The following is a 14,324-nucleotide window of genomic DNA, read 5'->3' as shown; positions in this document are numbered from 1 at the left end:
TCAAGGGCACATCCCGGATGAGGACCCCCACAGGAAATTCAGTCTCCAAATGGCCACTTCCTGCTCCCCACCGTCCCGAGGCTCCCAAGCTCCTTAGAGAGCCACAGGGATTCCATTCCTCAGACGGGCTGAACGGTTGGGGAGGAGAAAGTGAAGGCTTAGGGCATCCATCTGTGGACCTATAATGAGGGCTGGTGATTTTCTTGAAAACAAGGAAGTCTAAATGGCAGTGATAGCCTCTTTATTTACAAATATAACCTCAATGACTCCAGAACTCATTAGTTACATTTTTAAGCTCCTGTTAGGCCTCCTTAGCTATGGGACTTCGGCTGTTTCCTTTGTAGGGCTTTTTCCTGTATGAGGAACTTGGCTCTGCACCAGTTTCCATGGGTCACTGCCACTGCCCTGGGGAGCCCCAGGCCACTCCCACTCAGGCTTTCCCTTTGCCAGTGACCACCTCTTAAGGACCCCTGGTGGGCCACCATCTGCTCTCCACCACACTTGGTTCTAAGCGACTACTGTGAGTTCCTTTCATTCCTGCACTTGCCCCAGGACTGTTGCTTTGCTCTTCTTCTCTGCCTCTGGGGCCTCAGCTCTGTCCCTGCTCTGACCCAGGACACCTGCTCTTGAAGTTCTTCTAGGGAGTAAGGAAATGGCTTCTCCTGTTGTGCTGTGCTGTTTCAGGGGCCTGCCTCAGAGTGGCTTAAACCCCTGGTGTTTCTGCTTCTTCACCTTCACATGCAGATTTTTCCCTCCCTACATGCTACAAGCACTAGTTAGCATGGTTAGCTTGGAATGCTCAGCTCTTAAGTGACCCAGCTAGCTGTTCTGTTTCCTCTACTCCAAGTCCAACTGGCCATGAACTCCACCTCATTTTTCTTGATTTCACCAACTGCTACCCAGAACTTACTCGTAAATAAGTACTTTTGACCTTAAGACCCTCTTGCTGAATTGCTTCACTCCATCTTCTCCCCAATGTTTTTTTCTCTCAGAGAACTTATTGTTCCCCGATTGCAATCGGAGCAGTCCACCCCCATCCCATCCTCCATTAGCTGGACATGCCTGCGTGTGTCTGAACCTTCAATGCTCAAACACTTTGAGTTCTTTTTTCAGGAGGTTTTGAGCCCCAAGTAAACCAGTGGTCTCAGGTCAATATAAGGAAGGATCACCTAGCTCACTAGTTGGTCTTCTCTGGATCTCAGCTTCTCAGCTCAGGCTGAACCAGGAACAGTCAGGCCTAAATTATGGTCATGGAGACAGGTCAGCTGTCCATTAAACTGGCTCCTTGCCCCTAGACACACAGCTGGACTACATTTCCCAGACTCCCTTTCAGCAAGAAGTGGTCATGTGACTAAGTTCTGACTAAAGGAACATGGGAAGGATCAATTGTATACCATTTCTAGGCCTGGCATAGATAAACCACCTGAGCAGTCATCTGCTCTCTCTCCTTCCCTCACCCCAGTCTTGCCTGCTGAACACTGATAATGAGGGAGACCTTAGCAACCATGTGTTAAGATGGCAGAGCCTCCATCGACTTGAGTTCTCAATGAGAACTCAGTGAGGAATAGTGTTTCTTCTCTCTGGCTCCTACTAGTAGTCAGTTGGAATTTAACTGAGCAGGAATAAACTTCTATTTTTTTAAGGGCTCTGAGATTTGGGGGATTATCTGTTACAGCTGCTAGTGTTTCATCCATAGCTAAAACAGAAATTGGTGCCAGATGTGTAATGTTGTCAGAATGAAAATCTAAAACGTGAGGCATTGGCTTAGCAGGCAGCAGCAGGTGGTAAAGATGCTGATGTTGGAAGTGGGAAACTGGAGATCTATTCGATAAAAGTGTCACATCTGAGGCCTGGGGAGGCAGACCATGTGCCCACCTAGCCTGGAACCCAGGGGAAAAGGCTGGAAAACAGACTGTTAATAGAGTATATTGATCGTTAGCAGCTATGTTTAGCAAGTATTAGAAGAATGAGATGAGCTCAAGCTGGTTTGCTTATGAGCAACAATGAAAGGGAGTAGGGAAAGTCACAAAATTTGTGGTCTTGTAGAGCTGCAAAACCCAACTGCTTTTAGTTCCCATGCTTTGCCGGATCCAGGGAAAAATAAAAATGTGGGACCCTTTGTTAAGAAAATTATAGAGAATTTCAATGTAGTGACAGCAGAGCATTAAACCAAATGAGAGGCACTTCTAAGTGTGGGGCCCTGTGTGACTGCACAGGTTGCATGCCAATGACACTGGTCCTTGTCTCCAAACAAAAGCTATAAACTTGAGAGTTTTGCATAGTAAAGGCTCATTAAGACTCATCCTGGAAGCAAAGACAGACTAAGGACATAGCCTCCCATCTTTTGTTTCAGATGATCTCAAGCTAGGGTCCATTAAGGTGAATGCTGGGCATGGGGTGAGGAAGAAAACAATCAGACCTGAGAATTACACTAAGAAAGGAATTTTTGGCTATGGTTAATAGCACGTGAAACTGACTGGAAGCAAACAGTTAGAGCCTACTAAGCTTTTGAGGGAATTCTATTGCCAAAGAAACTGTGAGCTCTGCCAACACTTAGAACTGACTTTTAAACTTCTACCAATCCTGTGGGTAGAAAATTGTATCCAATTGAAGTTTAAACATGCATTTTCCAGATTGTTAATGAGGTTGAGAATCTTTTTATGTGATTAGTTGGCCAGAACTGTTTCCCTTCAGTGGAATGCCTGTTTGTATCTTGCCCATTTCCATGCACCCCATACCCCGCCTTTTAAAAAAAATCTATTCTTTTTGCTTTTTTGGAGTTCTTCATATATTCTAGACACTAACCCCTTTCCAGTTAAATGTGTTGCAAGTAGCTTTTCCTATTTTGTGTCTTAGCTTTTCATTTTCTTTAGTCTTTTAATATTAATGGTAAAAATTTTCATCTTTACTTTTGTGCTTTTTTTGGTATCTTATATCTTGTTTTAGAAATTCTTTCTTACCCTAATATTAAAGATATCATCCTACATTTTCTTTTAATGGTTTTAAAAAGTCTTACCTTTCACATTTACATCTTTAATTCCCCTGGGATTTATTTTTGCCTATGGATGGAGATCAGGATCTAATTTCATGTCTTTTCCAACATCCTCTAGCATATCAAGTACCCTATGTGTGTAGGTCTCTGTGGGAGCCCTCTAACTGTTCTGTTTTTCTATTTGTCTTTTGTGGTGGTCAGTACCACACTCTAGATCATTCCGACTTTATGACAAATCTGAATCTTTGGTACAGCAAACCTCCTCTACTTTGTTCTACTTCTCCAAGAGTGTCTTGGCTATTCTGGCTTTACTTTCCCACATACATTTTAAAATCAGCTTGTCAAGCACCATACAAATTCCTATTTCAATTTTGATTAGAGCTGCATTAATCAGTAGATCAGTTTGGAGAGAAATGACATCTTTATGATATTGAATCTTCCTATTCATAATCTGGTATTCATTTATTCATACCTTCTTTAACACTTTAAAATACAATTTTATGCTTTTTTCATAAACTTCTTAAATGTCTTTTGTTAAATGTAGTTATTTGTAGAGACAGCTATTTTCATTTCGGTATTGGAAGCAGTTGATGGCTTAAGTTCATTTAGCTAGAAAGTGAATAGGACTCTACCCAGTTTCTAATTCAAACTTGAAGCTTTTTCTCTCTACCCAATTCTGCCTCATTTAATTTGAAACATACGATTTGGATACAGCATGGACCACATCACATCTCTCAAGCTATAATGGCCAGACACAATGACATCCAGATATATCAGACTTTGTCTATCCCATGGATGTGCCTCCTGGGTCTCCAGCTCCCATGCAGAAATATTCTATTTTATAGATATCCATGGGCATCAAGAGCATGCTCGTTTATGAAACATAATGTACAAGATTGGAAACCCCATTTCCTCCATTTCTTGCCTTCCACACTTCAGATCATTTGTTAAACATTTTTTTTCTTTCTGGCAGCCTTTGGGGTGGGTTGGGGAATAGGCACATTTGATAACAAGAACAGTTGTTCTTAAACTAAGGATGGCTTAAATTTTGCAGCCAGTGTTTACAAAATGAGCTTCTGTTCACACTAATCATTGCTAATGTCCCCTTCTTGATCAGCAATAATCTTAGCATGCTCACACCACTGGAGTTCCTATCTACCAGCCAAGTTCAGAGCTGCTGGGCTGTAATGACACAAAGAAAATTGAGTTCTATTTATGAGTAAGATACGGAAAATGAATGGGCTTTTGAGAATACCAGTTGCCCCTCATTCCGGAAGAAAGTCACTGATGATTATGTAAAGATATAGAAAACCGAAAAATACGTGCAAAGGAGATCTACGATTGTCTTAAAGAATAAATACTGATTGTAGTCATTTTCCCTTTAGGGAGGGGATAGTGGCCTACGGAGACTGGAGGTCAGGACAGCCTAAGAGGGCGAGGACTGGAAAATGTAGCAGCAGGGAGCTATCAGGGGCCTCTGGACGGGGATGGGCACAACCGCAGGACGAGGAGGGGAGCTGATAGAATGTGGACGCCAGAGGTATCTGAAGCCCTTCTGTCACCCCAAGCCTCCAGTAACACCTGCCCTACTCACTCTTTGGTGACATCAAGAAAAATGGAGTGAGGCTTATGGCTAATTGGACTTGGAGTGGAGGGTGAGACAGTGAGAATGAGTGAGAGCTCGGAAGGTTGGGGTAGGGGTTTAAGCCAATCTGATTTAAATCTCTAAGTTCAGGGAGCTCTCAGCTTACCTAAACAAAATTGGGCCTTGCACCTACTGGTATTGAGGTGCCTTTCAGGTTTTAAATTCATCAAAACAAAACACTCCAGGAAAGGAGGCCAGAATAGCCCTCTTCTGGCGGGAATGTGGTAGAGGGGAGGCCAAGTCACAAAACCTCAGTTTGGGTTTTTAACTTAAAAAAATTTTTTTTTTTTTGTCTACTTTGAGCCCTTCTTTCAGTTACCCATCATCCCTCCTTCTTTAATGCCCTTCCTTCTGGGAGGCAGCTGATTTAGGGGTGAAACATAGGCTTTCTGGCCAAACAGATGTGGATTTAGAACCTTGGTCTCATTGTGTGATCCCTGTGGAAACGTAGGCAGATTGCGTAGCCTTGGAGTCTGCCTCCCATTTGTAAAAGATAGACAATATACCAGCTTGCAGGGCTGTTACAAGGATTACAGGAGGTAGCATGTGGAAAGGACCCAGCGAAGTGGCTGACACTAGATGCCCTGTCTGTTCCTCTGTCTTGTTTGTCCCCACCTCTGATTTTTTTTCCTGACTGCTCCCACCCTCACCCCAAAGCTCAGGACCTTTCCAAAGCCTCTGGTCCCAGCACTCTTGACCTGTGCACCATTGTACAGGTTCATGTGCTCTGCTAAGAGACAACTCAGTCAGTTTATGCCCATAAATTTCATGTTACCTGGTCCAGGTGACACAGATACTTCTCCTGGGCCCTTCTAGAGCCAATGTCTTAATGAAAAGGACCTGCTCTCTTGATGTGAATTTCAGGCACCATGGAAAGCTCAGTAGAGAGACTGCCAAGGGCAGGTGGAAGCACCTTTTCTGTCTCTCATATCAGCCTTGGGTGCTTCCTTGTTGCTTGTGGTCCCTATCACCATCCTACCCACGTATCAGGATAGATCTGGTCTTAGTGATGATCCATTCACTGAGCATTAAGTTTTTAACTTGCAGAGATTAAAGGACTCACAAGTTCAAGAAATATATATTTCTTGGGGGCCTTTTAGGGTCCAACCATGAATTTACACAGAGAAATACATTGAAAATGCACTTTGGTGGTGGTGGTAGGGTTTGAGGGGGTTGAGGTAATGATTTTTAAAAAAAATTCCTGAATGACTATCATATATACAGCTACCATAATAACTACTGTTTACCCAGGCTAAAGGACCACTGTGATCTTGTGTCATATAATAAAATTAATGTAATTGTAGAAAATATAAAACACACAGATGAGCAAAAGAAGAATATAAAAATCAGCTTTGATTCTATCTCTTAGATAACACTGTAACATTTAGTGTTTGTCCTTCTTGACATTTTCCCTAAACTTATCTATATCTATCTATCTATCTATCTATCTATCTATCCATCTATCTACCATCTATCTAATCTATCATTTATCTATACATACACATATGTATTCTGCTGCATATAAAATACATACACATATTTTTAAAAGTTATACTATTTTCTCCTTTTTAATCTAACATATGGACATCTTTCTATGACAAAAAGTGTACTCGCTACAATAATTTTTGAGTGCTGCAGTATTGGATTGTATGGCTATATAGTTATTACACTCAGTCCCTCATTGTAGGGTTTTAAGACCTTTGCTGATTTTTCCTGATTATAAACAAAAATTCTTATATTTTCTTTCCTCTCTCTTTTCCTCTTTCTCTCCCCTTTCCTTCCTTCTTCCCTCTCTCCCTTCCTTCCTTTCTTTCTTCTTCTTTAACCTTTAATCAGGAGTTAATTTCCTTAGGGCATATGATTCAGGAATCTAACTGTATTTATTTTCAAATAGTTAGGTACTTGTCTCAACACTAAGTATTGACCAGTTCCTGTTTCCATATCAGTTTGAAAAACTCCAGCATAATAAATTCCTGAGGTTTCCTTTAGATTTCCTGTTCTGTTCTATTTAGCTGTTCATGTACTTCTTTGACAATAAGATCCTATTTCAACAATTATAGTATTTAATGTAATTATTTGATATCTGATAGAAGAAGGCCACCCTCATTCATCCCTTTATTTTTTATTCAGACAAATGTTCTGCCTTTGACCAGAATGAAGAAGATGAATGCCTTTGCATTTATCCCCTCTGATCACTCTTTTTCTTCTAGAAAAGGCAGGGAGCAGAGCCTGGACCAGCCCGAGGGAGAGGCGTGATGGTGTGTGTGGAGGTGAATGAGTCACATGCAGCATGACAGGCTCTTCAGTGGTTGAAAATTTCAGAGCAGCCTGTGCACACCTCTGGGGTGACACTTGCCACTCAGCATGGAAGTCAGCTGCCTTTGCATCCATGTCTGTTACTGGGCCAGAGGTTGTCAACCCTGACTGCACACAAAAATCACCTGAGGAGCTTTACCAAAATAACGGTGCCTAAACCCTCCCTCTGATGGAGTGAAGCAGAGTCTCCGAGGGGTGGTGCCCAGGTACGGGTACATTTTAAAAGCTCCCCAGGCGAGTGTGTTGTGCAGCCAGGCCTGGGGTCCAGTGTGCTAGACTGTAGCCTCCTTGAGTCAGGAGCCAGGCTTTATATTTATTTGTGGTGTCTTGTACCATTCCTCACAGGTAGTAGGGACATCTGAATTCAGATGAAGACACCAAGGCATATAAATCTCTAATCCTCCTAGGGAAAGGGAACCAGATCATCAATGCTCAAATAATATTAGTGAATCCTCTTGACTTCCTCACAGTCACTCTAGCATAAGCAACTTCAAAACTGATGAAGAAACCAGTGGGTCTTGGTCCAATAAAAGGAGTCAGCTAAAGTCTAAAGAGAAGAGGAGGACTTAGAGGAGATCTAGACTGTCCCCTCATCGTAACTGTGAGCCCAGGGGCTATGTGACTTTGCTTGGTGGCACAGCTCTTAGTGGCACATCTGGAACAAGAAGCCGGATCTTCTTATCCCTGCTCTTTGTGTTATACTTTGCTGTCCCCATGTGAGTACATGTGGGTGTGGGTATGTGTATGTGTTGTGAGTGTGTAGGTGTGTGTGTGTGACTATGTGAATGTGTATGTGTGTGTATGTGTGTGCAGGTATGTTGGTGTACAAGGGTGTACGTATGTATGCATGGTTGCATGTTGGGTATGCAAGTGTGTGTGTGTGTGTGTGTGTGTGTGTACATTTTTGCACATATGGGCCTGTGTTGTGTGTATGTATGTGTGTGTATGTGCAAAAGGAATGGGAGGAGGTGTGGAAACTGAGCAGCACTGATCTCCTCCTACAGAGTTAGTCACAGTGTAGTAGCCAGAACACCAGCAGCCCTTTCTCCTCACCCTCTGGCACTGGGTGGCTGGGTTTTCTCCAGCCGCCCTCAGTTAGGCCCAGGGGTGTCTGCCTGGCAAGGAGAGTAGGTCTCCAAGCTTCCATGCCTATTGTGTAGCAGGTGCTCTGCATTAAGGTTTCCTGAAATTGAATTTTATAGGGGGACAGGGGGTGATTGCTGGCTTTTTCCGGTGTGAGCTGGTGTGTAGGGGCTGTGGGGAAAGACTGGACCATTGCCTTGACCAGCTTAGGGTATAGGGTTTCTCTGTGGACACATGGCACTTTACCCATCTATAAATTCAAGCCCAAAAGTCTATTCTTGAGTTTTGCTGAATGTGTGATATGATATCTTCCCAGTACAGTCCTCTTCTTTCACCCCTGTGCCCTCCAGGTTGCTTCTCCACAGTGTCTTAGAGATGTGACAACTCTCAGATGGGACTCTCTGCTTGCACAGCTTGGCCAGGCCCCAAGTCCCTGGTTCCTTCTGGGAGGCCAAGCAGAGAAGGCAGAGCCTGCTTGGGATAGTCTTTGGTGAGTCTGATCAGTCTACTAGTGCCTGATATATAACAATGTGGACTTGTTATATTCAGGACGCCCAAGCTCAGCTTTGTTAGAGAAAGACCCTCTGCAAATGTAAAATTAGCCCAGAGTTGGGTAATGCAAATTAGAGACTTACCTAAACAGTTGGATATCACCGTATCATGGGCTTTGCTTTTAATCCAAATAGTTCGGATGACAATGCCATAGATGATGCTGTGGAAAGAACCAAAGACAACGTTAAAATGGCTGGGGGGTCCCTATGTGAGGAGGTAGAGAGGGGACCCCTCCCAGTTCCCTGAGTGTAAGATGCATAGAGGAGGGTCTCTTGACCATGCCTGACCCATATCCTTGCTGATTATAGAATCACAGCAGTTTGAAACTATCAAGGATCATAAATATCAGTTGGATACAGCTACTTCTTTTTTTATGCAAAGTGACTAGGACCTGGTAAGGTTAAATAATCCTGTTGTTTAGAGGTATAGCCGAGATGAGAATCCAAGAACACAGGCTGTGGAGTCAAAAAGACCTAGGTTTTTAAACAGCTCTATTGCTTGCTGGTTGTCTGACCTTGGCTTTAATCTGCAGACAGACCCTGAGGTGGCCCCATGATCTCTGCCTCCATATTCTTCTCTCTGTGTAATCCTCTCCGCTTGAGTGTAGGTGGGAGCTGTGACTTGCTTCCAACCAATGGAATGTGGTCAAGGTAATGGTTGTATGTGACCATGTGAGAGTCTTTCTCCATTGCTGGCTTTGAGGAAGAAAACTGCCATGAATTCTATAGCCACAAGGAATTTGACTGCCAATAAGTAACCTGAGGGAGCTTGGAAGAGGATCTTACCCCAGTTGAGCCTCTGATGAGATGTCAGCCCTTGTTAACACCTAAATGGCCACTTTGTGATATCCTCAGCGGAAGACCCGGTGAAGCCATGGGTCCTGGCCCACAGAAACTGTGAGATGACAGATGTGTGTTGTTTTACGTCACTAGATTTGCAATGATTAGATATGCAGTGATAGAAAGCTAATACACTGAGCCTCAGTTGAGACTATGTAAAAGTGAGTTAATTATACAAACCTCTTATGAGTTCTTCTGAGGATTAAATGCAGCAATATTTAGACACCAACCACAGTGCTGGAAATTAGTGGAGAGTTAATAAAGGTAATTTCCTTTCCCCTATTTCTTCCCTAGTTTTCACAGTATATCACACACTCTTTTGTACAAAAGTCTGTGACTAACAGGAAAATGAAGTGTTGATTCAAAAACATCAGCAAATTTTGTATCTTATATCCCATTTGATAAATATAAAAAAATTTACAACCTTTAATGTTATTTGATATTTTGAATGTATTAAGTATCTTTACTAAACACTTTAGGACAAAGCACTGCTTTATTTGAAACTGCATAACCTTCTTCTTGAGAATCACTGGTTTTAAAAAAAATCAGCTCGAGTTTGCTGTAGCTGACAAAGCACTAATTGCTTTTAATGCTCTTCAAGAATATAACTAAATTAATGACCGTGGTAAAACACTCTGCTTCTGTTTTGCTTTTGCTCATTCTTGCTCAGTAAACCCCTCTGTGTGCTCCAGACAAGTTCAGAGCCTTTTGGGAGCATTGCCACCCCTTCCCACATACCTGTCCAGGGAATTTCCTGGAATTTATATGCTGATTTTTTTTTTAAAATGAGGAAAAAAATACTAGTGAGTCTATCCTTCACCCTACATTGAATATATTTTAGAGCAGGAAAACTTTCCCAGGTAAATGAAATGAAAGAGAAAATCACGGCCACCAAGAAACATTAACAGTGTATTACAATTGCACCTTTATTATGTATTGATTAATAATTCAAATAATTATTGACCATCAACCAAATACAAAATGGGAAACTTAAGAAAGGTGTTTTTCATTAGGGGTTTGGGTTATATTGCCCCTTCCTCTTCTATTCAAGACCAGTCAGGCAATTGGAAAGCTTGCCTTAATGTTAGCTGGGCAAACACGTAATAACTAGGGTAAGCCTATCAGTTATTACCAAAACCAAGGCACTTCTCAAAAAGTAGTTGGCACCCATCAAAGACCTCTAAATTATATTTGTCTCCTTCTTTGTCCTAATTTCCTTCATCTGATTACTCAGCAATTCCTGTGGATGGTCCCTTCAAAATGTCTCTGGAATCTGTAGCTTCCTTTCCCTCCATGCTCTTCAGCTTTAGCTAGGACCTTTCAAATCTCTTGCTGACTGTGGCCATAACCTTCTAACCACCTCCACTCTGCTCACATCTCTAGTGCCATCGGAGTTGGAGCTCAAGGACAGAGAGCAGTTCCCTGGCTTAAAAACTTCAGCAGCTCCACCAACCTCTGTGACCAAGTCCAGTCTCTTTAGCAGGGCATCCAAAGCCTCCCTGACCTTCCTCTGCCTTCCTCACTTTTATCATCATCACCTCCACTGTGCCTTCCTCCAGCCCATTTTCTCTTTCCCCTGTGTGGGTCAGCCCACCAGGAGCAGGCCAGCCAGGCAAAACCTGACTCCGCGCTTAGACTGCAGTAGACTTTAGTTCCATCCCCTTCCATTTCTCAGTGCCTACTCTGCCCTCTCCCTGGAGAGCATTTTCACCCTTTATTGCTCTTTTAAAAAAATAAGATATGAAAATTTTCTGAGCTGCCCCTATTCCCACGTGACAATCAGTCCCTCTTCCTTGGAGCCTCCACAATGGTTACGCTGAGTGTCATCTATGGCAGCCAGGCCCTAAAGATCAAGGAGACCTAGAAATTCTCATGAGCAGAGCTGAAGAAATGCATCGCCATTCTCTTGGCTACAATTCTTGAACTTTGTTGACCTGTTTTCATTATTTCCACAAGCTTTTCTTAAAGCATCTTAGACATCAGAAAACTGAAGGATTGCCCAGATTGAGGAAAATGCCCCTTCCCTGTAACAGGCTGGCTTATTCATTGGTGGTGTGGAAAACCATCCAAAAGGACCCCTTTTCCTTATCTCCTTCACGGAGGCAGAGAGTGTGAGAGCCCAAGCCAGAGAAGGGCTCGCCGGAACATCTTAGGAGGATGCCTGAGGCCAGTTTCTGAGACTGGGCTCCGGATCTTCCCCGAGAGGAGTCCAGGAAACAGAACAGAGTCTGCTTTCCCCACAAGGCATGACTGAGAGCGCCCACTCAGAGCAGGAGCACCCCCTCCGCCCCTTCAGGGACCAGTACAGGGTGGGGACTTGATGGACAGTCATTGAGGTCTTCGAGTCATGGACCTAAACACCGTCTCTGCCAGCAGGCTTTCCTGGCCCTCACGTTTGGGGCCGGAGGGTGCTATTGAAGGCAGAGTGTCCAGCTGTGCTCTGGAGATCTCACTCGAGGCCGTGTGCCCTGTGCTCTGCCTGGCATAGGTGGGGATGGTGGGAGAGCTGGCACCTCACTCACTTGCTACAACCCTACCTCTTCCTTCCCTAGCAGGGTCCCGAAGGAGACTCCCAGGCCAGAAGTATCTCTCTCCTTCTTTCATTCATTAGTCAATCCTGTAAATGGCTGGGTAAGTTATTTGTGAATAGTGTGGTCAGCAACACAGACAGGGTCCTTGCCCTCAGGGGGCTTAACATCTTCTTTGGGGAGACAGACAATAATTAAATGAGCACATAAGTGATATACGATGACAAAGGAGCTAAATGCTCTGAAGATAAAATGCTGGGTGCTACAAGGGTATATTGTGGGGGCCCCAACTTCTGGGGGTCAGAGGAGGTGAAGTTTCTTCTGGGATCTGAAGGATAACAAAGTTTTCTAAATGCAGAGGATGATGATGATTGCAGGCAGAGGGAACCACACATGCCAAGGTCCTGAGGCAGGAGGGAGTGTGGTGCCTTCAGAGAAGGCCCATGTGGCTGAATATAGAGTGAGGCAGCTGGTGCGGTCTGAGGTGAGGACAAGGTGAGATGGGCCAGATCACCCATGGCTTGTGAGCTGGATTAGAGGTTTTAGACTTTATCCTTAGAACAGTGAAAATCCACTCAAGCTTCTAAGCAAGAAAGTGAAATGGCTGACCAACATTTTTTAAAAAAACTGTTCTGTGTATACAATTCATTCGCACTTGTGTATAAAAATATATGTGTTGGTATATGAAAGGTATACAACAAATTCTTTGAGGAATAGGACAAGGGCAGAAGGGGGAGGACAGTTTTATTTTTTATTTCATATTCTTTTGTACCCTAAGCAGTTGTCCACAGAGACTGAGTGCTCTGGCTGTGGTGTGGAGGTGACATTTAAAAAGGATAAAGAGCAGACAGGAGGGTCTTTCACTAGACTGGGTGAAAGAGAGCAACCATCATGGGGATATATGCCAACTCAGTTTCCATGAATTTAGTCCACCTCTTAGTGAAATGACTACAATATGATATATTTGAGAAGCAATCCAAGCCATTTGGTCCAGGACTCCTTACATGGGAAAAAGAATCACGTGTCCCAGCTCTCTTCCCAGTACCATGCAGGTCACCCAGTAGTCACTATTGAGCCCTGCTCTTTGCCAGTCCCTCTAAAAGGAATTTGACATCCTTGTCTCATTCACTCAGTCCCTTCACGGTGCTTGGTACCATATGGTAAATGCTTAATGCATATTAGTTGTTTTTGTTTCATACAAGTTCTTGTACTATGATTTCATATGTAAAGTATGGGAAGGAGGATTTGTTATCTCCATTTTAGGAATAGCTAGGAAGATCAAAGACAAGATTAAAATCAAGGTCTGTTGGCCACCAAAGCTCTGGAGCTGATGCTGACAATGGCAATAGCAGTAATTAGCTCAGCGTAACAGTGAACCAAGCCCTTTATGGAGATTTTCTCATTTAATCTCTCCAACAATCTTATATGGTGAGGGCCAGTATTGTTCCCATTTTCTGGATGAGAAAACTGCAGCTTTGGAGATTCAATGACTTGCCTGAATTCACACAGCTGGATCCTAGCCTGGATATCTGACTCTAAGGGCTTGTTAAGCAGCATGTGATGCTGTTTCAGAGCAAGGAGGGTGCACAGGCTTCTTTGGGGGATTGTCTCGGAGCTGTGTATGCGTTATATGACTTTAGTCACTTCCTCTTGGGGGCCTTCCTTGATCTACAGACCAGGTTAGTGCCCCCTGCTTGGTCCCATAGGACTTTCTACCGTAAAGCCCAAGGTAACTTCTCCTTGAACTGGCTGCCTTCTCTGCTACACAAGAAGATTCATGAAGTGAAGCCAAGCACCTTGTCTGTCTTGTCATTGCTGCATCCCCCTTACCTGGCCTAAAATCTGGCAGAGAGTGGGTGGACTTCAGGTATTTCTAGAAATAATGAAATGAAGTGAATGAAAGGAGACATAAAAGGTCAGGAGCTCACAGGTGTGGACAGACGGGCTCAGGGAAATTTTAAGTCCGAACCAAACTTTGGGGAAAAATGTGGAGACAGTTTGATACTTAAGAAACTAAGAAAAATGCAAAGCTCTGATATATGCAGTCTGTTAGTGCCAGGTTTGATGGGCTCCCAGACTAGAGAAAGGCAAGGGGATGCGCCTAGTAACTCTGAATTACTCTGGCACTCTTGGTACCCTGAATTAATGAGATTTCCTACAGGTACCCATGAGTCTACTCTGAAGCCTCCAGTATTCAGATGAATTTACTGAAGTCTGGGACCAGCACGTATGGACAGAAGTGTACCAGGCAGGATGCTTTTGCGTAACCAGTTACAGAAAACTACCAACTTAAATTGGCTTAAGCAATTAGAATACATCTTTTCTCTCATAATTGCAACATCAGAGGTAGGGCAGTGTCCAGGTACAAT

General features: G+C 43.4%; 1 protein-coding gene across 3 annotated transcripts in view; it reads right to left on the bottom strand.

Annotated features, from left to right (window-relative positions):
- NPSR1 (neuropeptide S receptor 1) overlaps nucleotides 1–14,324 on the bottom strand; it is a 175,477-nt gene that overhangs the window by 9,558 nt on the left and 151,595 nt on the right. For all 3 annotated transcript variants that reach the window (XM_037837548.1, XM_037837550.1, XM_037837549.1), the window contains one exon: nucleotides 8,672–8,748. In XM_037837548.1, coding sequence (XP_037693476.1) covers nucleotides 8,672–8,748 — 77 coding nt within the window. The remainder of the gene's footprint in view (nucleotides 1–8,671; nucleotides 8,749–14,324) is intronic.

The sequence above is a fragment of the Choloepus didactylus genome, chromosome 5 (assembly GCF_015220235.1).
Source record: "Choloepus didactylus isolate mChoDid1 chromosome 5, mChoDid1.pri, whole genome shotgun sequence".
NCBI classification, from domain to species: Eukaryota; Metazoa; Chordata; class Mammalia; order Pilosa; family Megalonychidae; genus Choloepus; species Choloepus didactylus.
The sequence above is the reverse complement of the archived record's forward strand: the minus strand, read 5'-3'. Positions and strand labels throughout refer to the sequence as shown.